Below are 27765 nucleotides of genomic sequence, written 5' to 3'. Positions count from 1 at the left end.
CTGCAGCCACAATGGACTTAAGGGCTCAATGATATTTTCAGATTCTCTCCCTTTCTTTCTTGACCCTCTTTGCCTCTGTGTGCTGGCTTGCTTTTCAAGCTGCCCCTGCCCTCAAAGAAAGAAAGAGGGCCAAGAACAGCCCCAACCCTATGTCCTTCTAAGTGCATGACCTAAAAGGAAGAGAGACACCCTCTCCCAGCCTCCATAAACCAAGCCTCAATAAAAGTCTCTGATGGTGTTGCCAAAAGCTCAGCCTCTGTACACTGGTGCCGAACTGAATCTCTGAGACAGTGTTGGGTAAAGTAGAAAATAAGAGATTTGTTGCTTTGTCAGGCAAAGGAGGACACAGAGGGCTCCTGCCCTCGAAACTGTGTGTCCCAACCCGGGAGGATTTGATGAGGAGTTTTATAGCAGTAGTTCAAGGGCAGGGTTGCTGACAAGATTAGGGTGTGTGCAGGGCCTGCACTCCCTTAATCTCATCTCAGGTCTCCTAATCTTGATGAGCTTCTCTGGTCCCTTTAGTCTTGCCTCAGCTGGTTTCTTGTCTGCTCTTCTGACCTTTGGAACTCAGGGAAAGTCATGGAGGCTGGAGTCTTGCCTACAAGAAAGAGGGGACAAAAAGGCTTTTGTGTCCAGGAGCCCCACAGGGCCCTTCTCCGTTTCAATGGCTCTGCTTGGTTCATGGTTCCACACATCCCTTCTGAACCAACACTGTGTTCAGGAAGAAGCAGTGCTATTACTAGCCAGACCTGACCGTCCCTGCAGCCTGAGAGAACAAGGCAAAGTCAGTGACATGGGGTAGAATTGGTGAGATGCCATCAGACAAAAACAACATGCGCAGTTTATTTGTATCTCAACAAAACCCCATTAGATAGCATAACACCCATTTTACTGAATAGAAAACTGAGGTACAGAGAAGCCAAGTGAACATTGACTGAAGACCTACTATGCCAGGCACTAAGGATACAAAGAAATAAATAAGTTAAAGTTCTTGCCCTCAAGGGCTCATAGTATAGAAGAAGGAAAAAGATATGGAAATAGATAACATGCAACAAATTGCATAGCTCCTGAGAGAGGACTTCAAAAGAGAACAGAGTAGGGAGCAGTCAGTTCTTTATATTTGCTAGGCAAGGGGGGAGGGGAAGAATGGGCTGGAACTCTAGGCAGAGAGATGTTCAGGCCAATTTGCAGAGCTAAAAGTTACCAGACTGCAGTTAGGTCTGGCTGATTAGAGAGTGAGGGAGAGTTGAGGCAATGAGGGGCATCAGAGGGTCTCACATGCCACCTTCTAGATTCTACCATCCTGTAGTCATAGGCATCCAAGAGTCTACAGAAATTATAATTTTCAATTCTGGAATTTACATCCATTATTCTAAGTAACATGCTTACATATGCATTTCTTGATTTCCTTTTAGACGTTATCTGTTGATAAGGTTTTCCAGATTGTTAAAAGCTATCAAAAACCAAGCAGCATCATTTTCCATATTCTCAAATGTACCATATATATTCTATGTATATCATATTAATATATTCTGTTAGGTAACGTGATCATAACCAGGACAGATGCAGTTAGCTGCTTGTCCTTTTTCTCTCCACTGCAAGCAGATGTAGACTCCTAAGGTTAAGAAAAAGTTGTGGCAGAAGATCCTGAAAGTGAGAATATATTCTGATAATTTCTTCTTCATTTTTTTAATCTTGGAGTTCTCCTTCTCAGGCCCTCATCCTCCTCCAGTCTGGACTGGTGTGCTCAAGGTCTGCTCTCAGTTATCATTTTGGGGCTTCTTTTCACCATTATCCTAGGGCTTCCCTTAGTCAACTTCACTTTGTTGGAGTCTCCCAGGTCACATGTCTTTCTCTTTCTTGTTTACTCATTTTGCTGGAGCACATCTTCTAGTAACTCTCAAGGGAAAGGTACGTAGAAAGCTTTTTTAGTCTTTACATGTCCAAAATGACTTTGCTCTTGATTAATATTTGACAAATGTTTTGCTGGGAATAAAATTCTAAGTTCAAAGTCAATATTCCACAGGAATTTGAAAACATTTTTTTTCCTACTTTCTAGTTTGGCTGTTGAAAAATTTGATGCCGTTCTGATTCCTATGGTCTTGTATGTCACCTCCACCCTCCCCACCCCCAACCCCCATGGGAGTTTTTAAGATATTGTCTTTCTCCCTATTATTCTGATGTTTCACAATCATGTGCCTTGGTATGACTCTTTTTCTTAATATGTTTCATTGGGATTGGGAAGCCTTCTCAAACTGGAGAGTAGTGTCCTTCAATTCTGAGAATTTTTCTTTTATTATTTCTTTGGTAATTTTCTTCCCTTTATTTTCTTAGCTCTGTTTTTCTGGAGCTGTTATACTCAGTTGTTATACCTCCTGGACTGATTCTCTAATTTTCTTATTTTTATTCTCCTCTTGGCATCTGTGTGAATTTCTGTCCTACTTTCGAGAGGAGTCTCTACATTTTATCCTCCAATGACTTCTTTTAATTTTTAGAATTCTACTGTAGTATTAATTTCCTAGAGTGAGGTCTTATATTTTGGTTGTTCCTTTCTCATAGCATTCTATACTTTTTCATGGGTGCAATATTTTCAGCTATTACTGAGAACATTAATCTTTATTTTTAAAGTTTCTGACCCCCATATTATTTCTGTGGGTTCCTTTTCTTGGGTACCTTTTCACATTTTTTTGACTGTTTTCTTGTTTTGAACTCTCACCTTTGAACTCTCATCATTTATTTGGCTGTGCTGGGTCTTAGTTGCGGCACGTGGGAATCTTTTTTTTTTTTTAGTTGCGGCATGTGGGATCTTTAATTGTGGCATGAGAACTCTTAGTTTTAGGTTCACTCTTAGTTGCAGCATGTGGGATCTAGTTCCCTGACCAGGGATGGAACCTCGGCCCCCTGCACTGGGAGCGCAGTCTTAGCCATTGGACTACCAGGGAAGTCCCCTGGGCTGTCTTTAGATTTAGGGGTGAAGCTCTAAAAAGCTGACAGTGGAAGTTGGTATCAGTGGTCATGGCTTCTCAGTTGGTTGGCTCTCTTTTTTTTCATGATCAGGAAGCAAGCCAGCTTTCTCATTTGAGAGACTTTCCAATATCAGCCATTCAGTTTCTTAGGAGAAGAATCCTCCAATCATTTGCCTGTGGGACATATGCCTGGCTAATGGCATTCTGGAAACAGAGGAAAGGAAAGGGGGGTAAAGATCCTGCATTTGGTAGAGCCAACTTCCGCTTAACTATTTTTATTTTCTACTAATCTACTATGCCCAAGACTGTAGCCTCTTTAATTTCCCCAGAAAGAAAAACAAAAGCACAAGAAAAACTTCCAATTTTCATTTGACTCTCAGAACAATTCTTTGATGTAATATATAAATTAGGATTTTATTTAGTCATATATAACAGAAAAATTAGAAATAACAATGGCCCAAAGGTTGATTCTCACATATAAAAGAAGTCTGAAGGTAGATGATATAGCCTGATACGGTGTTTCACGGGCTTCAGGGAGCCAGGCTCCACCATCCTAGCCCTTGGTATCCTTCCTCTGGGACTTCCGTGTTCCACCAAGACAGAAGTTGCTGGAGTTCCAGGCAACCTGTCTGTTTTCCAGACCAGATACTATAAGAAGGAAGGGAAGAAGGGGGCTAATGTCATTCTCAATCTCTGTCTCTCGGTCCCTCTCTCTCTCTTTCTTTAAATGTATTTTTAGAGGAGTTTTAGGTTCACAGGAAAATTAAGAGTAAGGTACAGATGTTTCCCATGCACTCTTGCCCCACCACATTGCAGAGCCACCCCCATTATGGACTTTCCTCACCAGAGTGGTATATTTGTTACAACTGATGAACCCACAGTGACACATCATAATCACTCAAAGTCCATAATTTATGTTAGAGTTCACCCTTGGTGTTATACATCCTATGAGTTAAGACAAATGTATAATGACATGTATCTATCATTATAGTATCATACAGAGTATTTTCACTGCCCTAAAAATCCTCTGTGCTACTCTTATTCATCCCTCCCTTCATCAAAACCCTGACAACCACTGATCTGTTTATTGTCTCCATAGTTTTGCCTTTTCCAGAATATCATATAGATGGAATCATACAGAATACAGCCTTTTCAGATTGGCTTCTTTCACTTGGTAATATGCATTTTAGGTTCCTCCCTGTCCTTTCATAGCTTGGTAGCCCATTTCTTTTTAGGACTAAATAATATTACATTATCTGGAGGTACCATAGTTTATCTGTTCACCTACCGAAGGATGTCTTGGTTGCTTCCAAGTTTTGGCGAGTATGAATAAAGCTGCTATAAATATTCATGTGCAGGGTTTTGTGTGGATGTAAGTTTTCAACTCTTTGGGTAGATACTAACGAGTGTGATTGCTGGACCCTTTGGTAAGAGTGTGTTTAGTTTTGTAAGAAACTATCAAACTGTCTTCTAAAGTGGATGTACCATTTTGCATTCCCACCAGCAATGAATGAGAGTTCCTCTTGCTCCACATTTAGTGTTGTCAGTGTTCTGGATTTTGGCCATAATAGGTGTGTAGTGGTATCTCACTGTTGTTTTAATTTGCATTTCCATGATGACGTGATGTGGAGCATGTTTTCATACGTTATTTGCAGTCTGTATATCTTCTTTGGTGAGGTATCTGTTAAGATCTTTGGGGACTTCTCATTGTGGTGGCTTCTTTTGTTGCGGAGCACGGGCTATAGGCGCTCAGGCTTCAGTAGTCACAGCACGCAGGCTTCAGTAGTTCCGGCACGTGGGCTCCGTAGTTGTGGCACGTGGGCTCAGTAGTTGTGACTCTTGGGCTCCAGAGCGCAGCCTCAGCAGTTGTGGCTCACAGGCTTAGTTGCTCCGCAGCATGTGGGATCTTCCCAGACCTGGGATTGAACCCGTGTCCCCTGCATTGGCAGGTGGATTCTTAACCACTGCGCTACCAGGGAAGTCCCTTTGGCCCATTTTTAAATCAAGTTTTTTATTTTCTTATCACTGAGTTTTAAGAGTTATTTGTATATTTTGGAAAACGATCTTTTATCAAGTGTGTCTTTTGCAAATATTTCCTTCCGGTTCATGGCTTGTCTTCTCATTCTCTTCACATTATCTTTTGCAGACCAGAAGTTTTTAATTTTAATAAGGTCCAGTTTATCAATTCTTTCTTTCATGCATCAAGCCTTTGATGTTATATCTAAAAGGTCATCACCAACCCCAAGGTCATTTAGATTTTCTCCTATGTTACCTTCTAGGAGTTTTATAGTTTTGCTTTTTTTTTTTTTTTTGAGTTTTGCTCAAAATGTGTATGCTCCATTTTTGAGTTAATTTTTATGAAAGATGTAAGGTCTCTGTCTAGATTCTTTTTTTTTTTTTTTTGCACGTGTATGTCCAGTTGTTTTAGCACCTTTTGTTGAGAAGACTGTCTTTGCTCCATTGTATTGCCTTTGCCCCTTTGTCAAAGATCAGTTGATTATGCTTATATGGGTCTCTTTTTGGGCTCCCTATTCTGTTCCATTGATCTCTTTGTCTGTCCTTTCACTGATATCGCACTGTTTTAATTACTGTAGCTTTATAGTAATTCTTAAAGTCAGATAGTGTCAGTTCACCAGTGTTGTTTTTCCCCTGCAATATTGTGTTGTCTATGCTAGGTCTTTTACCTATCCATATAAACTTTACAAATCAGTTTGTCGATATCCACAAAATAACTTGATGGGATTTTGATTAGGGCTGCATTGAATCTACAGATCGAGTTGGGAAGAACTGACATCTTAACAATATTGTCTTTCTATCCATGAACTTGGAATATCTCTCCACTTATTTAGTTCTTATTGATTTCTTTCATCAGAGCTTTAGTAATTCTCCTCATACAGATCTTATACATATTTTGTTAGATTTATACCTAAGTGTTTCATTTTTGGGGTATTAATGTAAATGGTATTGTATTTTTAATTTCAAATTCCACTTGCTCATTGCTGATATATATCAATAGGAAAGAGACTGACTTTTTAAATTTTTATTTTATTTTTATTTTTTGGGGTGCCGCACCGCACAGCTTTGGGATCTTAGTTCCCCGACCAGGGATTGAACCCAGGCCTTCGACAGTGAAAGCACGGACTGCCAGGGAATTCCCACGATTGACTTTTTTTTTTTTTGCGGTACGCGGGCCTCTCACTGTTGTGGCCTCTCCCGTTGCGGAGCACAGGCTCCGGAGGCACAGGCTCAGCGGCCATGGCTCACGGGCCCAGCCACTCTGCGGCATGTGGGATCTTCCCGGACCGGGGCACGAACCCGTGTCCCCCACATCGGCAGGCGGACTCTCAACCACTGCGCCACCAGGGAAGCCCACGACTGACTTTTTTATATTAACTTTGTATCCTGCAAGTATGCCATAATCACTTACTAGTTCCAGGAAGTTTTTTGTCAATTCTTTTGGATTTTCTACATAGATGATCATGTCGTCTGTGAACAAAGACAGTTTTATTTCTTCCTTCTCAATCTGTATACGTTTTACTGTATTGTATTGTATTTTTGCATTAGCTAGAACTTCCAGTACAGTGTTGAAAATCAGTGGTGAGAGGGGCATGATTGCCTTGTTCCTGATCTTAGTGGGAAAGCTTCAAGTTTCTCACCATTAAGTATGATGTTAGCTGCATATTTTTGTAGATATTCTTTATCAAGTTGCAATAGTTCCCCCTATTCCTAGTTTGCTGAGTTTTTATCATGAATGGGTATTGGATTTTTATAGTGCTTTTTCTGCATCTATTGATATGATCATGTGATTTTTCTTCTTTAGCCTGTTGATGTGTCAGATTATATTAATTGATTTTTAAATGCTGAACTGGCCTTGCATACATGGGACAAATTTCACTTGGTCACAGTGTATAATTTTTTTTTTTTTTTTTTTGCGGTACGCGGGCCTCTCACTGTTGTGGCCTCTCCCGTTGCGGAGCACAGGCTCCGGACGCGCAGGCTCAGCGGCCATGGCTCACGGGCCCAGCCGCTCCGCGGCATGTGGGATCTTCCCGGACCGGGGCATGAAACCCGTGTCCCCTGCATCGGCAGGCGGACTCTCAACCACTGCGCCACCAGGGAAGCCCTAGAATTATTTTTATACATTGTTGGATTGACTGGCTTATATTTTGTTGAGGATGTTTGCATCTATGTTCATGAGAGATATTGGTCTATAGTTTTCTTTTCCTGTAACATCTTTGTCTGGTTTTGGTATTAGGGTAATTCTTGACTGGTAGAATGAGTTAAGAAGTATTCCCTCTGCTTCTATCCTCTGAAAGAGATTGTAGATAGGTATAATTTCTTCCTTAAATGTTTGATAGAATTCACCAGGGAATCCATCTGAGCCTGCTACTTTCTGTTTCTGAAGGTTATTAATTTTTTATTCAATTTATTTAATATATATATAGTTCTATTCATATGGTCTATATCTTCTTGTGTGACTATTGGCATATTGTGTCTTTCAAGGAATTAGTCCAGGAATTCCCTGGCAGTCCAGTGATTAGGACTCATTGCTTTCAGTGCCAGGGCCCGTGTTCAATCCCTGGACGGGGAACTAAGATCCTGCAAACCACACAGTGAGGCTGGAAAAAAAAAGGAACTGGTCCATTTCATGCACCAGTTGTTTATAGTACTGCTTTATTATCTTTTTAATGTTCATGATTCTGATATTAGTAATTTGTGTCCTCTCTCTTGTTTTCTTAATTAGCCAGGCTAGAGGCTTATCAGTTTTATTGATATTTTCAAAGAACCAGATTTTGGTTTTGTTGATTTTCTCTACTGATTTCCTGTTTTCAAGTTCATTGACTTCTGCTCTAATTTTTATTATTTCTTTTCTTTTGCTTACTTTGAATTTAATTTGTTCTTTTTCTGGTTTCCTAAGGTGGGAACTTTAGATGATTGATTTCAGATCTTTCTTCTTTTCTAATATATGCATATAATGCTATAATTTTCCCTCTAAGCACTGCTTTCAGCACACTCAGCAACCACATTCTCTTTCAAGGAGCATTTCCAGAATCCCACAAGTTTTGATAAGTTGTATTCTCATTTTCATTTAGTTCAAAATATTTTTAAATTTCTCTTGAAATTTCTTCTTTGACCTATGTGTTATTTAGTAGTATGCTGTTTAATCTCCAAGTATTTGGGGATTTTCCAGCTCTATCTCTGTTACTGATTTTCTAGTTTGATTCCATTTTGGTCTGAGAGCAGGCATAATGTGATTTCTCTTATTTTAAATCTGTTAAGGTATATTTTTTGGCCCAGAATTTGGTCTGTCTTGGGGAATGTTACATGTGAGCTTGTGGAGAATGTGTATTCTGCTGTTTTGGGGTGATGTAGTCTACAGATGTCAATTACATCCATTTGATTGTTGGTATTGTTGAGTTCAACTATGTCACTGCTGACTTTCTGCCTGCTGGATCTGTCCATTTCTGATTAGAGGGGTGTTGAGGTCTCTAACAATGATAGTGGAGTCATCTATTTGTCCTTGTTATTCAATTACTTTTTGCCTTATGTACTTTGATGCTCTTTTGTTAGGATCATACACGTTAAGAATTGTTATGTCTTTTTGGAGAACTGACCCCTTTATCGTTATATAATGCCCTTCCTTATCCCTGATAACTTTTCTTGCTTTCGAGGCTGCTCTGTCTGAAATTAGCATAGCTACTCTTGCTTTCTTTTGATCAGTGTTAGCACAGTATATTTTTCTGCATTCATTTACTTTTAATCTATAACCACATTCTCTTTTAAGGAGCACTTCCAGAAGTCCCAAACAACATTTCCACTTATGTCTCATTGCTAGAATGTGACTACATGGCTACAGCAATTTCTTTCTTTTTAATAAAATATTGTTTTAAAAACATTTAAAATGTTCTTTTATTAAAATAATAATTATTAATATTTATAATTATGATATAATTGTAAATATTATAATTAATATTTATAATATTAATGAGGTACAATTTCCCGTAAGATTTGCCCACTTTAAGGGTACAAAATTCAATGACTTTTAGTAAATTTACAGAGATTTGCAACAATTACTACAATCTAGCTTTAGAATTTTTCATCACCCCAGAAAGTTCCCTCATGCCCATGTGTAGTCAATTCCTATTACCCTCTCCCTTTTTAATAACCTGCCTGGAAATACCATATAACAGTACCAGTTTATTTCAAGGGCCAGATATTAGTCACATGGTGATGTTAGTTTCAAAGGAGGCTGGGAAATGTGTGACGGGTTTTTTTTTTTAAATCTGGCTCCATTGCTAAAGTAAAAGGGGAGAGTGGATGATGGGTTGTTAACTAACCATCTGTATCACAGATAGATGGTGTTATACTCTCCATTTCAGAGAAGAAGAAACCAAAGCTTAATGAGTTAAGAAATTTAGCCAAGGAAAACTTTCAGTCTTAAACCTTCTAGTCGAAATTTTCCTTCAAACCAGAAAAAGACCACATTTTTTTTATACTAGGAGTTTAGCTTGAGGCCCACCTGTTTGAGCCATGGAATACTATAAGTTCAATGGTCACTCATTAGCAGTCTTTCTGATATCCATATTAGATTCTCAGAAATACAAAAAGCCAACTATTTTAATTCACCAATACTATTGTCATTCCCTCAGACTTGACTATCCTTCAACTACTTCTTTTTTTTAATTGAAGTATAGTTGATTTACAATGTTGTGTTAATTTTTGTTGTACAGCAAAGTGATTCAGTTATACATAAATATACATTCTTTTTTATATTCTTTTCCATTATGGTTTATCTTGGGATATTGAATGTAATTCCCTGTCCTATACAGTAGGACCTTGTTGTTTACCCATTTTATATAATAGTTTGCATTTGCTAACCCCAAACTCCCAGTCTGTCCCTCCCCTACCCTTTCGACTACTTCTTAATCTAGCTAACCCCTCACTAACCCTTAAAACCCAGTTCAGGCATCACCTCCAGGAAGTCTTCCCTGACTTGCCTTCTCAGGGTATTGTCTTGTGCTTTCCTGATCACATGCCACAGAACATAGCCTACTCTAGTTATAAATTTGCTTGTCCATCTCCCTAGATTGAGGTTTGTCCTTAAGGTCAGGAATACTGCCCTAGATGACCTTTTTTTCCCAGGGCCTAGTGCAGGGCCTGGCACCCAACAGGTCCTCAGTCAATACTTAGAAGATGAATGAGGGAGTCGTTGCAGTGTGTTCAGCACTCTGAACACACTGAACACACTCTGAACTGAATAACTCTTCAGTTATTTGCTATTGCCAATGTTACTGACTGTTTTGTAAACTTTTTCTTTCAATACCTATCAAGATTCTACTGAAACCTTTGAAGAAATCGCACTGAATTTTTGAGCCAATTTTTGTTGATGTCTTTTTTGTTTCCCCCACAGGAAGGAAAAAGAGGAGAGGGAAAGCGAATGGAAACAGAAGTTGAACTACTCTTCCTTCTCACCATCAAGCCCTGATGAATTCCATTCCCTGGAACTAGGAAGTCCCTACAAAATCTCTGATATTTCTGCTACCAGGTAGAACAACAACAGGAGAAAAAGAAAATTGTGGCCAAACGCTGAGAAATAGAAATAACTATTCCCAGGATAGGGGAAGGATTCCACTATAGTTTTTCCTAGGCTGAGTGAAAAGCAGGAGTGGGGAGATTTTTGCTTAGGTCACTACTTTTAGTCGTGCTAACAATATTAAATTATAATATAATAATCATGGCTACCATTAACTAACTGTTCACTCTGTACCGAGCACTAAGGTAAACACTATACAAACATGACCTCATTTTAACCTTCATAACAGTCCTATGAGGTAGAGATTATCCAGTGCATTTTATACAGCAACAAGCCCAGATTTGGAGAGGTTTCAAAAGTTCCCTGCAGCAGACCCTGGGTAAATAACAGTAGACACAGTCCCTATTCTCAAGGGGCTCACAGTCTGATAGAGAGAAGGCAGATATATCAACAAATAAATACCATAAGTTCCAGAAGTGCTGTTAGACAAAGGAGACAAAGAATGCAATGGCCTGGGAGCCATGCAGACACATTTTATAGAAGTGGTGTCCCTTGACCTGAGTCTGGAAAAGATAAGGTGTTTGTAAGGCAGGAGGAGGTAGATGAGGCAAGGGGTTGGCATTCTCAGTAGATGGAGCAGCAGAGGCAAAGGCTCAGAGGCAGGAAGTAATGTGGCAGGAGGTCAAGGAAGTGTGTGAGGGGCTCCAGGAGAGGTGAGCCTGGAGAAGATTCCTGGACAAATCATGAAGGGATTTTATTTTCTAAGTCGTGGGGAGCCACGAAGGATATTAAACAGGGAACCACGTGGCCATATTTGGATTTTTAAAGTCCTGATGGCTGATGGTGGTCTCCATGAAGGGAGTATGTATGTACTTTGAGGGATTTGCAAAGTCTCCGGCAAACATTTACCTCTATGTGAAACCTTGACTATACCACTTGATCAGTAGTCCACAAGCTTTCTTGATCTTGTATCTTTCTTAGTAAAACATTTATGAGAACTCAGCCCCTCATAATATATTAATTATTCAGTAGTAATATATATAGTTCTAGGCTAATATAATATGTATACTATAATATAATACATACAGAAAATAGAAATTAAAAAGAATGAGATAAAAATATATAAATAGGAGTTCCAGTATCTTCTCCTATAATGGATCCATTGTGGATCCATCTATGGGTGGGGATGACTACCCTGGATGAACCCCAGGTAACAATTAACCGGGTAAGGGAGTTACCTTTTAGTTTCCCCCACAGGAGAAGATGAAGCAGTAGAAGGAGCTTTGACTCTAAAAAGATCTGGGGTTTGCCCTGCCCCCTCTGTGACTTTCAGTTAAGTTACCTAAATTCTCCAGGCCTGTTTCCTTGGCCATAATAAATGTGGAAGTTTGTTAATGTGTAAACAAGCTAACCCATATAAAGAGTCTGGCATAGAACTTGTCAATAATTAATAGGCAATATATTATTTTCATAAGCTTCTTACATTCCTTAATCCAGGAAGCCTTCGAGCATGCTTGAGAGCACTGGTCTGGCCCAGCCCAGAAAGACTCCCTGGTCTTCTAAGCCCTGGACCAGCTGGGTTCTCATCTCTTAGGGCAGTCCTTACCCTGTGCTTACCCATCATGGGGGACTGAAATGTCAAAGCTCCAGAAAATATACAAGTTCTTATTCATAGGGAAGAGCCTCCAAAGTCTAAAAGTTTCACATTCAGATGGGGCACAGCCTGTGTCCAAAAATGTCCCCCTAGACACCTCTTTCAGAGATCATTAAGGACTGGTGACCCCAGACTTTTAGGAGCCTGAGGAGGAGCAGACCTGCTCTTCCTGTTACAAACACTGGAAGGGAAATTGAAGGGAAGATTTCCCTGGCCCTGTGATAGGCATATCCCATCGGTTATCTTATTGAAGTCTCAGAACAGTCCTGTGAGGTAAATTTTATTTTTCTTGTTTTTTTTTTTAATATTTATTTATATTTGGCTGCGTGGGGCCTTAGTTGCGGCACACGGGATCTTTCATTGTGGCGCATGGGCTCTCTAGTTGTGCAGGTGGGCTCCAGAGCACGTGGGCTCTGTAGTTGTGGTGCAGGGGGTCAGTAGTTGTGGCACGTGGGCTTAGTTGCCCTGTGGTATGTGGGATCCTAGTTCCCCGACCAGGGGTCGAACCCGCGTTCCCTGCATTGGAAGGCAGATTCTTAACCAAAAATAGGAAAGTCCCCCTATTTTTCTTGTTTTTCAAAGGAGGCAACTAAGACTCACTTGAGTTAAGGCCCCATGGGTCTCTTTCAAAAATCCATATCTCATCAGGCTACTCCTTTGCTTAAAACCTGCAGTTTCTTCTCAACCCCTAAGGATCCTAGGGAGAAAATCCAAACTCTTAGACTCGAGGCCTTCATGAGGTGGCCCTGCCCACCTCCCCTCTCTCCTCTGTCTTCACCCACCACTCCCAACCACCTTTCAAGCCACATTGAGCCCCTGCAGCTGCATTAAGAGGCCAAGTTACCTTCCAGCCTCCAGGCCATGCTTGGCACAAGCTTCTTCCTCTGCAGGAAAATTTCCCCTCCTACCCCTGGCCTCCTTCCCCAGCCAGCTCCTCCTGCTTCTTCAAAGTCAGTGCAAATAATGACTCCTCCAGGAAGCTTTCTCTGACACACACACAGAAGATCAGGGTTCAGCACTTCTCCTCAAAGCTCTCAGACCTTCCATACCATGAAAACTTGCTGAGCCCAAAGCAGTGCAAGGAACTACATTGGAACATTCTGGACTGGGAGGTTTGGGGCAGACCCATTTTTGAGAAAGCATCCAGCAGTTGTTTCACATCGTTTCTGCGCTAGAATAGAGGACGAAGCCAGCTTCAAGTGCACATGCACCGAAGGGTAAAGGATCAGATGCTGACATACTCGGCATTTTCCTGAGTTCAGAGCCTTGATTTTCCCATCTGTCGGGGACATGACAACTAGAAGTCATGGTGCTCTTTGCAGAAACCTATAAAAATATTACCAAATTATTTTGGTAATAAAGGACTATTGACTAAGATAAAATATGAATCTTTAGATAGCTGCCAAGTTATCTTAAAATAACATAACACATAATATGTTAAGAAATCACAACTAACTTTTCTCTTAATTATAACTTTTACTTACTCATTTGTTTTTATCACCTTGAGTACGCAACGTAGTTGTGTTTGCCAGGTCCTTATTCTCTCCTAAGCATGATACGTGTACTATTTAATTCTCACAGCACTTCTGTGAGATATGGGATGTTGTTATCCTCATTTTACAACTGAGGAAACTGAGGCTTAGGGAGGTTAGTGACTGGCTCAGGTGCTCACATTTGGTAAGCAGTGGAGCCAGGATTTGAAACCAGTAGTCAGACTCCAGGGCCTGGGCTACAGCCTAACAAGGCTTAAGAGGTGAACTTGGGACTTCCCTGGTGGTCCAGTGCGTAAGACTCCGCGCCCCCAGTGCAGGGGGCTGGGGTTTGATCCCTGGTCGGGGCACTAGATCCCACATGCATGCCACAACTAAGGGTTTGCATGCTGCAACTAATAAGTTTGCATGCCGCAAGTATTAAGTTCGCATGCCACAACTAAGACCCGGTGCAGCCAAAATAAATAAATAATAAATAAATAAAGATTAAAAAAGAGGTAAACTTAATATAAAGAAAGTTTTATCAATTCATTTTTTCCTTTGATTAGAGAAACAGTCACTGATATTGGAGTATAGCAGCATGGTTTGCACCCCATTGGTTTAGGCTATGGAATCTCCAGGTTAAGAGGGGCTTTTAATACTATTGTTTTTGACATCCATTTTAGAATTTAGAATGGAAGAGGAAACAACCAGTTCAGTTCATTTTAACAAGTATTCACTGCTCTTTCCTCTTCCTTGAACATACTTTGGCCACTTTTTCATCTGGCTAGATCCTATCTGACCCTTAAAGCCCACTCAGATGTTGTCACTTCCAGGAAATCTCCCCAGACTGCCCTAGTGACTGCCTATTTTGTACTCCACCAAATATGTCCTACTGTAGTCATGGAGTTGTCTGTCTCCCTCTCTGTACTGTAAGTCTCCCAAGGGCCTTTTATCATTAAGCATTGAGTCTCCTGCACCTATTCCTGTGGCTGGCACATAGTAGGGATTCAGCAAATTCTTTTTTTTTGGCCATGTCATGCAGCTTGCGGGATCTTAGTTCCCCGACCAGGCATCGAACCTGGGCCCCTGGCAGTGAGAGTGCAGAGTCCTAAGCACCGGACCACCGGGGAATTCCCGGGATTCAGCAAATTCTTGATGAGGGGATTAATGATTAGCTAATGTGTGTTTAGCATTCTGCTCCAGTTAATTGCTTATAGAAAAAAATAACTTATTACATTTTAGAACTTTGTCTGTCTATACTCAAAGTTAGGAATAAAGCCTCTTAAAAATCACACTTTTTAAATTTTTGTTTTTATTTTAATTAAAGTAATACATATTCATCCTTTAAGAATCAAATAGAGAGGCAACTCTGGGGCCAGACCACCTGGGGCCAGACCACCTGGCTAATTCTAGCTCCACGACCTACTAGCTGTGTAAGCTTGATCAATCATTTAACTTCTCTGCATCTCAGTTTTTTTATCTGTAGAATGGGGGTGATAATATTATGTACAGCATAAGGTTGTTAGGAGGATTAAATTGGTTAACATTTGTAAAGAAAGCACTTAGAACAGTGCGTGATGCAAAGTAATATATAAGGCACCTTAAATTAACTGATTGAATTAACTAATGCAAAGCATAATATAAGGCTTATTAAATTAACTAATTAATAGTTCTACAAAGCTTGTTACAAAAAATTGCACTCCTCCGGACCCCCTTTCCCGTTCCCCAGCAACACTTTCCACTTTCCTAAGTGATTGTTTTGGTATGTTTTCCTCCATATGTCTAAATACCATGGTGCTCTGGCTCCTTGATTTTTTAGTGTTAGGCATTATCTATTGAATTCACACTAGGAAAAGTGAGGACTGGGCTCTCTCTCACTTGCACACACTTCCGCTCTCCCATCCTCCCAATGTGTCTCTGTTGTGATTCTGGTTGGATCATTAATCAGCATTATTATACTATCAACACCACTGCCATGAGCTACAGAGTATACTTTGGTTATTTTTATTTCTTGCAAAACTTTTTGCTATCCCTGGAACTAAGTCTCTTTTTCAATCTACCTGTTTTCTTTCCTTTTTTTTTTTTTTTTTTATGTACTCATCTCAGTTTATCTCCAAATTTTCCCTTGGTTGTATAAGTCTCCCAGTACATTCAGACACTGTACATTATCTATCAATTCCACCTTCATTTCCCAGCCTTCTGATCTGCTTCACTCTAAGTGGTTGATTTCCAGGCTGTTTATATAATCCTGGGGATTCCTTTCTTCATTCTCTTGATCACACTGGTTTTTTAATCTGTTTCTGTTTGTATCTTTATGGTTCATCCACAGAAAGGTCATCAAGAAGTCAAAACCAATGCAGAAAAAGTAGTCTTCCTTATCCTCTCACCTTCCAGCTCACCTGCATGAATCCTTATCCAAGAATCAGAAGGACTTTCTGGATGAAGCCTGCACATGTTGTTGGATTTAATCTAAAATAGAAACAACAAAGCAAACAAATAAAAAATAATACTGCAATACATTTAGTCATTCGTAGTCATCCATGGGACAAAGAATATTAAAGTCCTCTCCTACCCTGGGCCAAAGTCAGGATTTAAACTGACATAAAGTCACCTCATTCATTCATGCATTTGCTTACTAATTCTTTCATTCACTTGTTTATTAATAACAACACTATGGAGTATATATTAGTATGTATTATATGTATTATATAACAGTAATCATAGGAGACATCATTTACTGAGTACTTACTATGTGCTGAGTACTCTAAATCCTTTTCAAACCTTATCTCAGATTAACCCTCCTGCCCCCTTCTCTCCCAAGGTGGGTGTTGTTACCTCCATTTCTCCTAGGAGGACACTGGGGCTTGGAGAGGTTGAGGAAGCATTCACTAGGTATCTATCCTATACCATGCTTGCACATACCAGGTCCTGTTGATACAGAGATGAATAAAGACATAGTCCCTGGCCTTCCCTGGTGGCACAGTGGTTTAGAGTCTGCCTGCCGATGCAGGGGACATGGGTTCGTGCCCCGGTCCGGGAAGATCCCACATGCCGCGGAGCGGCTCGGCCTGTGAGCCATGGCCGCTGAGCCTGCGCGTCTGGAGCCTGTGCTCCGCAACGGGAGAGGCCACAACAGTGAGAGGCCCGCGTACCTCAAAAAAAATAAATAAATAAATAAATAAATAAATTGCAACATGCAGACATTTTTTGGATCCCAGTTGATCCAAGCTTTAAAAAATATATGGCATTTATGAGACAATTGGGTTTTTGAATAATGCCTGGATATTTGATATTAAAAATTATTATTTTTGGGGTGTGATAATGGTGTTAACGGTTATGTTTTTAAAAAGAGTCCTTATCTTTTAGAGATACATACTGAAATGTTTACAGAAGAAATTATATGACATGTAGAATTTGCTTCAAAATAATATAAAAGGGAGGAAGTAGATGGAGGTATAAGTGAAACAAGACTGGCCATGTGTTGAAAATTGCTGAAGTTGGGTGATGGGGATATTATAACATTTTACTTAAAAACATTAAAGGCATTACTGGGGACTAGGTACTTTAAAGCGTATTTTTACAGATTATTTTGTCTTCTCTTATAGCCCTGTAAATGATGTACAATTTTCTCTATTTTCAAACTGAGGCCTTTCTTGATTGAAGCTACCATTGCCCCTGTCTTGGACTTTTACAGTGTTCTCCTAGGTATTCTCCTTGCCCTCTCTCTTGCCTCCTCCAATCCATTTTCCACACAGCAGCCCAAATACTTCAAGTATCTTAACCCATTAATTCTCACAACTCAGTACCAATACTATTCTTGGTTTTCACATGAGGAAACTGAAGCACAAAGAGGTTTAAATAAATTTTCCCAAGACCACATAGCTTGTAAATGGCTGAACTGTACTATATGTCTGGCATAGTTGCCATGCCTACGTGTACTTATATCATACTTCTATAAATGGAAAATAAAATCACATATGAACATACAAGATCTGTCATATACTGGATTAGCATATTAATAGGCTGAGAGCCTGAACACCGGAGCCAGACTGTGAACCTTAGGCAAGTTACTTAACCTTGTGGTGCCCCAGTTCCATCATCTGTAAACAGAGATAATAATAGTTCCTACCTCGTGGTATCTTTGTGTGAAGTAGATGTGTTCATCTGTGGAAAGAAGTTAAGTGATGTGTTAGCTATCAACAAACGTTATTACCTTTGGCATCTGAGAGTTCCTTTCTTCCTAGTACCTTTTACTCCAGCAGAACCACTTGCAGCTCCCTAAATAAGCCTCTGAGTTCCCTCTGCCTTTCCCACCCTGCCCAGCTGGCAAATCCTCACTTATCCTTTCAGCCCCAAATTAAGGGTCACCACCTCTGTGAGGATCCCCCAGGGAGAGGTCTACTTGGTTCCCAACTGTGTGTGTAATCCCTCTTATCTCACCTTGTGTGTTATTATCTGTTTCTGTATCTATCTTCCCTAGTAGACTCATCCCTTCTTGAGAGTAGAGACCTGTCTTTATCTCCATATCCAGCAGAGAGCTGGGTCCAACAGTGTTTAATAAATGTTGGTTAAATAAACGGTCGTGAACATGCCTCTCTGAGTAGCTGCGTGCCAAAGTTAGAAGTTTTTCAAATTTGGAAATAAATCTAAATAAATGAGAAAAGCCTCAAATGACTGATATGTATTATGTATATGTATATGTATATACGCTACTGCAATTGCCTATAAACTTATCTATAGCCCACACTAGGGTTTGTGTCTTGCTTGTTGTTGAATCCCTGGCAACAAACACCTAGTACAGTGTCTGACAAGCAGTAGGGTCAATAAACATTTTAAAAAATAAATGTGCTTAAGGGGAGGTATACCCAATGAAATTTTTTTGTAATGACCCTTCATTCTTTAGTTCTGTACTAAAGCATTTCTCACATTTGAGCTCTTGAAACCAATAATATGCATCCATAGGCACCAGTTTGAAGCTACCCAACTGTACACGGTGGAGTTATATGCCTCTATTTGATTATAAGGTGGTTGTCCACAGAGGGGCAGTAAAGTGTAATGGTTTAAAATTCAGGTCACCTGTAATTCCACTGCCTGTTTTTTATTTCTTAGAATATCATAAAATGACACACATTTTAAAAAATTTGTAGAGACCTTGTAGACTCGCTGAAGGATTTGAGAAATTGGGAAAGCTAATTGACACAATTACTAATTGGTTACTAATTGACACAAAAGCTTTGGTTTGCCATGCTCTATATCTAGGATAGGAAAGTAGCATTTTGCCATGCAGGATTTTTCTCTAATACAGTCATTCTTATAAGTCTTTTACGGCTTCTGAGTTTTGTGTCATACTTGAAAAGACTTGTCTTACTCTGAGATAGTAAAAAATTTTCCCATGTTTTCTTCTAGTACTTTTATTATTTTATTGTTCAGATTTAATTTCTTGATCCATCTGGAATTTATTTTGGTATAAGCTATGAAGTATGGTTACAATTTTTTTCTTCCAGATGACTACCTAGTTTGTTCCAACACCATTCACTGATTTCATTTCCCCACTGATTTGAAATGCCACCTTCATCATATTCAGAATTTTTGTAAGGTATTAAAGACTAGTGGTTTTTTGGTCCTGATTTAAGTGGAAAGATCTTCAAGTGTACTTTTGAACTACCCCAGGGTTTTGGATTTTTTTTTTTTAATTTTAAAGTTGTATATAACCATCAATATCCTATCCAAACGAAATTTTTATGCTTACTTCACGAATTTGTCATTACCAAGCTCGCTTCAGTTTCTTTAAGTGTACTGCACACAACCTTCAAGTATTATGAACATTTCTCTCTCCCAGCTGTCACTACACCAAACTACATATGTTATATTTCCCTAAATCATCTTGCTGTGCTCTTTGCAGCTCTTCTGTACAGTTGATGTCTCCATCTAACAAGTTGCTCAGAAGTTACTATAATTGTTTTAGGTGAGGCCCAAAGAGAAAGCCTATCGTCACTATCCAGTTCATGTCAAAAATGGGCATTAATTTCCATTTAACATGGACAGGCTGTGTTTCCGGAAAATAACAGTTTGAAGAACTATGGAGCTATTTGTCGGTTCTTTAAACAATCCACCTGGGGGGAAAGGGAATGTCCTACAAATGGCCAGCTGCTATTGTGGGAATTTTTTCCTATTTATTCCAGCAAAAAAAGATTCAGACACTGAAGAAAAAGGGTCACCCTGTACTAGGTCTTGAACCCAAAGAACTGTTTGCACAGATATTCATCCAAGATACATTGCAACCTCCACCTCAACAGATGCTCTTTCAAATGTTTCATGACTCTCCTCAACAGTCAGTTTCCATTTAAGGGGAGGAGGATGACGCTGCCAGAGATGGCTCTGCTGGCATGAAGGCTGGCCTAAAATTTCTATTTAAAAGCTGGATCAAAATATGTTTGGCTTCTGTTGTCTATTTAAAATTTCAAGTTAAGGCGAAGAAAAATTACGCTCCATCGTGAATGGGCCTTGGGTGCCTCACTCACAGACTAGAGTGGCAAATGGTAAGAGAGTCACAGACAAAGGAGAGAAAGTAGGAAAGCGGACTGAGGTATTAGGTAGACTGTGAAGCCAGATATGAAAAACTTGGAGTGAAAAGAAAAGCCTTGAGCAGGGGGAAAGACCCCCATATTCGACCTCCTAACCCGAGGATCCTGATTAAGATAAGCATTCTGCATGTCACCTGTCACCGCGTCAGCCACCTCCGCCCAGCAGCCCTCCCCCGCCTCATGGCCTTCCACCTCCTGACCCCTTTCCAGCGGCCTCTCTTCATATCAGAACACGCCCCACCTAAGGGCCTTCTTTCTCACAGCTGCCTGTCTTCATCTCAGCGCCCACCTCAGTACCCGCTAATCCGATGCGTCGCCTCAGTGCCCCCACCTCAGTCCTCTCCCTGACCTCAGCATCTCTCTCCGCTCTAGAGACGCCCCAGCCTCCCCTCCGACCAAAGCCCCTCTCCTCAGCACACTCCCTCCACCTGAGCGCCCGCCTCACCCCAGCGCGCACCCTCAGAGGCTCCTTTTGCTGCTCCAAGTTGCTCCCGGCCCTCCCGCCACCCCGCCCCCTCGTCCTCTGCCCCGCTCCGGGTTCCGCCCCTCGCTCTTCGCTCCGCCCACGGTGGGCCCGCCCCTCCGTCCGGGTCCCGCCCACTCCAGCAGCTCGCCCGGACTAGTCGTTTGGCGCCAAACCTCTCTGTCAGCGACAGGACGCCCGTCTCCGCGTTCTGGTTCTGAAGCAGAATCCCTGAGGACTGGAAGGCCCGGGCGGGGGGCGGAAGGGATTCAGATACCTTGAAAACCCCCGGGAGACTGTGGGTACGAGTGGAGTTTGTGGCAAAAAGGGAGGGCGGGTGAAGAATCTGAGGGGAAACTCAGGGTTTCCTTTCTTTGGTCATTGTCGTTGCTGGGCCCTGGGCTGGTGGCTTCGTGGGTCCCGTCCCCAACCCAGCCCCCGGAGGGAATCTCAGTGCTCTCGAGGGATTTCCAGCATCCTTATTTTAAACCAAGTCGGACCTAAGTCTTGAGGAGGCCTCCTCGGCCTTCTAATGAGGGAGTCAGGTGTCAGGAAAAACGGCTGTGGTGGGGGGAGGCGGTGAGGGTGATCCGGACCGCGCTCCCCACGAGGGACAGCTTCTGGTGCCTTAAGCCGAGGTGTCCGGGAGCCCTACCTTGGATTCAGCTGTTCACCCCGTCCATTGCTATTTGAGATAGATGGAGAGCAATCTTTTTGTTTATCAGGGAGAAAAGAAAGGACAGTCACTGTGGAATTTGGGGTTATCACACATATGATTAGCTATCTGACTGAGGGACCGTACTCCAGAAGATTCCATCTCCACTGTCTCCTCGTTTGCCTCGAATACTTTGCTGTTCAGAGGTACTAGGTGGTAGCGACCATACCTCTACCTTAGCAGTTTGTTCCCCCTCTGGGCCGGGCCCCAACCTGAATTTGGTGTTAAGCAAAGAGATGGAATAGATCAAGAAAACTGATTACTTGGACCACGTTTTCTAATGAAAACAGTCATACCTTGTAGCCCTGAGATCTTAAAACAACTGCTACAGTGTTAAATCAAAGACTATCTGCTTATTGGCCCTAATATTTTATCATGTTTAAATATTGGGTATCTGCCATAATTTTAAATCTTAAAAAAAATACATCATGAAACTAGGAAATACTATAAACAAAATACATCTAATGTTTTATTAAACAAAAATATATATGTTACAAGAGAGCCCATTCATAATTCCCAAGCAGGAAGTCATCCCTCATATATGAGAAAAAATATATATCTCTTTTTTGAGGATAGACTAAGTTCTAGGTGCCAGGGAGAATACAAGGAAGATTGACTTAAGGCCAAGGTTCTTGGGAGTGTTGTTAACCAACATGAAAGTTTAATAACAATATGGAATTCTAATATTCTACTTCTAAATAACATTCCAAGGCAACAAAAAAGATATTATTAGTCATGATTAATTGTGCTATAGGGAACTGAAAGATGTTACAAAGTGGCCAGTTTTGAGGAACGAGAAAAGAAACTAAGTCCCCATCCCCACATACACACACCAACAAAAGATGTAACGCCACAGGCTTGGAGAAAGAAGATAGGCCAGCCCAGTTGTTCCAAACCAAATATTTTTCTAATTGTCCTTCTCGTCCTTGATATCTGAAATGAAATCAAGAAGGTCTATGGGCAAAGGATTTTGTACTATATGATCTATGACTACTTCTTAATATTTCTTATTTTTCCAGAATTGATTATTTTTCTGCTGTTCACCTTTCAATATGAAGGAGGATCAAGTTGTGCTGGAAGAACCAGGATTCCAAGATGAAGAAGTATGGCTAGAATGTTGAAAGATATGTAGACACTCAGTCATTCTACAAAAATGAAGTTCCTTCTCTGTTAACTACTATTTTTAGAAACTGAGATTAGAAATAAAACATAGTTCTGGAGAGAGGCAATATTACAAATATGTAACAACTTGTTTGGCAAGGAGCGCTAAGATTAGCTACTTAGCAGCTGGCATGAAAGTATTTTAATAATTTAACAAGTGGTATGGCTATACTGGTACCTATGCTTACTGGTACCGAGTAGCAGAGGAAGGAGTGCACGGTCTGGTGGGGAAGAAGATTGAGAAAACATATTTAAAAATAGATTGTGCTGTTCCACTCTTTTGGATTAAGGTCTTAAAAATTTGGAGAGGCCATGGGACTTCTCTGGTGGTCCAGTGGTTAGGACTCCGTGTGTCCACTACAGGGGACTCGGGTTCGATCCCTGGTCGGGGAACTAAGATCACAGGTGCCTGTTGGGCTTCGCGTTGCTTTCAGTGTTGGCACTTCTTTTAAGTATGTAACAATGTGTTTGAAAAAGCATTATTGATCCTACCTCAGTCTGTCTAGAGGAGTGGAACTTGAGGCATTTTGGAGTGACTCATAATACTGAATTAACTCTTTAAAATATGTGAAACAGTTGGATATGAAGAATCAACCCTCCTTTTTTTCTGTTCCATGTCCTTTAGGAATCTTTGTTTCAAGACATTGACCTGTTACAAAAACATGGAATTGTAAGTATTTTTTCAATGCTGTGTGAAATTGTCCATTTTAGAGTTTCTTAGTCTTGACTTTATTGGCATTTGGGACTGGGTAATTCTTTGTTTTGGGAGACTGTCCTGTGCATTCTAGGGTGTTTAGCAGCATCCCTGACTCCTAACCACTCACTATATGCCAGTAGCAACTCTCTAGTTGTGACAACCAAAAATTTCTCCAGATATTGTCAAGTGTCCCCAGGGGGCAAAATTGCCCCCAGCTGAGAACCACTGGTCCAGCTGGAGGCATTCAAAGCTATCTACTGTTTTCATCAACAGAAAATTCACCTTCTGTGTCATGTGATTAAATGACGTTGACAGAAATCAAGACTTTAAGTAACTAGCTAGATGAATTTCAACAGCAATCAGTTGGCAGTAAAACTTCTCTGACATTACCCTTTGAACCCCTCACATTTAATCTTTTTCAGTTGAATTTAGAAAATTGGAGCAAGAGAAAATCCTGGTCTTTTGGTTATGTAGTTATTTGCATTCTCCAAAGGTAAAGAAAAAAATCTTTAAAAAATTTTAAAGAACATTTTGGTAATGAAGTTCTGTAGAAGGAAGGAGCTGAACTGAGGGGGTTGAACGTGTGATAAATTTGTTAGCTTTCCTACCAACAGACTTCTCTTTTGAATTCCTTGTTACATTGCCATGGTCTCACTAACATTCTTGGGAAATCAGGGCACAGCCAGAACATTTGGCATCATGCTGGGTATGTTCTACTCAGATATTTCCAGAACATTTGGCTACATAGTGGGTGGGTTCCACCTGGCCGCTTGTATAAAATTGGCATCATGATGGAAGTAGATGGACACAAAAGCACATGACATAGTATGGGAGCCTTTCAGGCTGGCATTTTCTCAATCTGCTGCACCCATTCTTTTACTTACAGAATGTGGCTGACATTAAGAAACTGAAGTCAGTAGGCATCTGTACCATCAAAGGGATACAAATGACAACAAGAAGAGCGCTATGCAATGTCAAAGGGCTCTCAGAAGCAAAAGTGGACAAGATTAAAGAGGCAGCCAACAAGCTTATTGTAAGCAAAATCCATTCTTTGTTGTTTTAGCTTAGAAGGGCCCTGTGAGTCTCTGTAGCCTTTCTCATTATGTACACTAGCAGCTATTGTGAGAACTCTGAGTTCCTGTAGATCACAAGATATACGCCCCATGTTAACTTTTCATCATGTCGGTTTCAAAGCAATTAATTTCTGAAAGAATGAGACAGGGGTTAAGACACCTGGAAAACTATGAAGGTAATTATTTTTTACCAAAACTTTTCTTTTTGTCTCCCTTTATATTACTTTTTTCCCTTTCTGTGTCTCTGCCTTTCCTTCTCCTTTTCTTCTTTTTTTTTTTTTTTTTTGGCCATACCACGTGACTTGCAGGATTCTAGTTCCGGGACCAGGGATTGAACCTGGGCCCCCGGGCAGTGAGAGCACCAAGTCCTAGCCACTGGACTGCCAGGGAATTCCCTCCTTTTCATATTTTTTATCTTCCTCCTCCTTATTTTTGTCTTATCTCCTCAAACATTGTATCTACGGCTGTTGTGAAGTGCTCAGCAGCAAAGAAGTTGCTCTCTCCTGCTATAGGCATTTGATAAGTGAGCATTGCATTTGAAAACGACAGCAGTGGCTGGGTCTACATGTGTGCAGTTAAGATAGATATGACCAAGAATGTGCTCACTGAGGCACCTGAGCTTAAAGCTAAGTGAAACCTATACCTTGTAGCTGGGCCCACAGAACACAAGAGACCTATGCAGCTGAGAGGCTCCAAGCAAAAACACACGCCTTTGACCCAAGCTTTTGTGTAGAGCTTTTGGGGGCCACTGGAAGCACCAGCTCTGGAAATAAGAATATGCAGAAAGGCAAAGTCTCCCTCTTTGCAGAAGAGCAGGCTTCTCCATTTCTACATGTGTATGTGAGGCTCTCATTCCCACCAAGTCCTAGAAAGTCTCTTCACTGACAGCCATCCAGTTTCCTTCCCCAGAGGCAGTTGAGGCATGAGAGTGATGCAATATGGTCCTGAGCTTGGAGAGGACCCAAGTGAACTGCTCTGAACACAGCTCAGTTGCTTTACCTTCTGAGTACTCTTGGGCAGTATACCTGCAAGTCAGTTCCATAACTGCCAGGGTATCTAATGAAGCCCTAGAGCAGCACCCAGGGTTTGGGAAACTGCTACTTTATAGCTCCTAGGCATTAGTCGTCTTTTCTTTGGAAAATAATTCTATTACCAAAGAAAAGAACCTTTCTCCTTCTCATGTACCTACTAATGCACCAAGAGTCTTATACTTTCTTAACTAAAGCTATTTATTCTGAAAGAAAGAGAAAACGATTGAGACATAGAGGGAGAGACAGAGACAGACAGAGACAGTTAACGTCACAGTACAGCGGTATGTATCAGAGTCCTCTGGAGTGGCTTGTAAAGAACACAGAGGCCCAGGCTCGTTGGATTAGGGTTAGGCATGGGCTTTCCCCACTTCACGTTCTCTGAAGTTTGAGAACCACTGTCATAGTATAAAACAACAGAGGGGAATACATTAGACCACATCAGGACCTATTTTCACTAGTTAGAACACCACATCAGCTGTAGCTCATTAATTCAACCAATATGTAGTATATCTAACGTGAAAAATATTGTATCATGAATATTGAAAACTGAAATTCCTGTGCTCCTTCCAACTTCTAGAGCTGGGGGAAATGATGCTATTGAATGAAATCAACTGAATCACTTAGTAAAGTACCATTCTACTTTATGCCATAAATATATCTCATTTAATCCTTACAACTCACCTATGAAAGAGACACTATTATCCCCGTTTGACCTAAAAGAGGAAGCCGAAGTACAGCAAGATTAAGTAGTTTACCTGACATCACACAGCTAATAAGTATTAGAGACATATTTTGAACCTTGGTAGGGTGACTCAAGAGCCTGTGTTCTTTTTTTTTTTTTTAATTTTTTCTTTTTTTTATTGTGGTAAAATACACATAACATAAAATTTACCATCTTTATCATTTTTAGGTATACAGTTCAGTGGTATTAAATACATTCACATTCTTGTTGCAGCCATTACCACCATCCCTTCCCCATAACTGCTTTTTTTTTTTTAATTTTATTTTATTTAAACTCTTTTTTTTTTTTCTGGAATATCTTTTTCTTCTGTGTAACCTCCTCTTCTGGTTTAGGAACAATCTGTTCTTTTTCATTAAGGATCATTCAATATGGCAGGGAGAGCTCATGTATGGGTTGATCCGACCATAAGCTCTGTAAGTCCTGCGCCACATCTTGGGGGCTTTGTTCACCTGGATGTGCTCAATGACCAGAGAATCTACATCTAAGTCCTTAAGTTCAGCATTACTCTCTGCATTTTTGAGCATGTGCAGTAAAAATTCAGCACTCTTTTTGGGCCACCAACCCTGAGTCCAGCCCCACTGTTTTGCCTGGGCACACCTACCAGCTCCACCATTGTAAAGTCGGAATGGCACACATTGCTTCTTTACAGTGACATCCTTCAGATACTTGGTGGCTTTTCAGCTATGCATACCCTTAATGGCCTGGGCAGTTTCACGAGTGTTCTTAAAGTGAACACGAAGATTTGAATCTCTTGATTTGCATGATTTCGTGGGGTTTTCTGGGTCAAGTGAATAGCGAACCATTTTTAGAGGTCACCTGGAAGCGAGCAAGAATAATTCTGTCAACATATATTTACAGTAACTCATATAGTTTATATATGTACTAAACGCTGCCGGCAGCTACTCAGAGAGTTGTTGTTTTCACGATTAATCCAAAGGTGTCCTAAGAAATGCCATCATTGCAGTCTTTTTTAAAAATTTAATTTAATTAATCTATTTTTTTCTATTCTTTTTCAAATTCTTTTCCCATTTAGGTTATTACAGAATATTGAGCAGAGTTCCCTGTGTTATACAGTAGGTCTTTGTTGGTTATCTATTTGAAGATAAGAGCCTATGTTCTTAAGCATGATCTTGTGCTGCCTTCAAAGACAAATGAACTGTAGCTTATATCAAATGATGACCCTGGTAATCAAGTATATAGCTTTTGGTGGGATTTGAAATTAAAACCATCATCTTATACCCTTTTTGAACTTTTTCTTTTGTCTTTCTGTAGGAACCAGGATTCCTGACTGCATTTGAGTATAGTGAGAAGAGGAAGATGGTTTTCCATATCACCACTGGGAGCCAGGAATTTGAGTATGTATCTCATATTTTTTATAACCACTAAACATAATCTTTGGAATGCTATATTTCTTTACCTCTATCCAGGTTGTTATTTTGACTATAAGTAGTAGAAATAGCTTCTTATTTTGCAGAAGTTTTTTTTTTTTTCTCAAAAGGCAACTGAAGCAAATAAATTCCAGACTGCTTGTAAAAGCAGGATTAAATTTCTTACAAGAAATTCAGACCCAAAATATAAGTAGTTTCTAAATCAGCCTATATTAATCTATAAACCATTTAAAAAATTAGTTTAACTTTTCATTTCCCTTTTCTTCTCCACTGATGAAGGAAATT

General features: G+C 40.4%; 2 protein-coding genes and 1 non-coding gene across 3 annotated transcripts in view; 2 read left to right on the top strand and 1 right to left on the bottom strand.

Moving 5' to 3' along the window:
- Nucleotides 1-10527, top strand: part of FAM227A (family with sequence similarity 227 member A) — a 72065-nt gene extending 61538 nt beyond the window's left edge. The window contains exon 15 of the mRNA XM_049694941.1: nt 10378-10527. Coding sequence (XP_049550898.1) covers nt 10378-10516 — 139 coding nt within the window. The 3' untranslated portion in view covers nt 10517-10527. The remainder of the gene's footprint in view (nt 1-10377) is intronic.
- A 10314-nt stretch (nt 10528-20841) lies between these two features.
- The window catches only part of DMC1 (DNA meiotic recombinase 1), a 39785-nt gene continuing 32861 nt past the window's right edge, over nt 20842-27765 (top strand). Inside the window, exons 1-5 of the mRNA XM_033405068.1 lie at nt 20842-20975; nt 22408-22491; nt 23175-23219; nt 24133-24279; nt 27365-27447. Of these exons, the coding sequence (XP_033260959.1) occupies nt 22441-22491; nt 23175-23219; nt 24133-24279; nt 27365-27447 (326 nt within the window). The 5' untranslated portion in view covers nt 20842-20975; nt 22408-22440. The remainder of the gene's footprint in view (nt 20976-22407; nt 22492-23174; nt 23220-24132; nt 24280-27364; nt 27448-27765) is intronic.
- Nucleotides 26991-27056, bottom strand: LOC117196501 (small nucleolar RNA SNORD58). The gene has a single exon (XR_004476734.1). It is a non-coding gene; the product is annotated as a small nucleolar RNA SNORD58 (small nucleolar RNA).

This window comes from Orcinus orca, chromosome 11 (genome assembly GCF_937001465.1).
Source record: "Orcinus orca chromosome 11, mOrcOrc1.1, whole genome shotgun sequence".
NCBI classification, from domain to species: Eukaryota; Metazoa; Chordata; class Mammalia; order Artiodactyla; family Delphinidae; genus Orcinus; species Orcinus orca.
The sequence above is the reverse complement of the archived record's forward strand: the minus strand, read 5'-3'. Positions and strand labels throughout refer to the sequence as shown.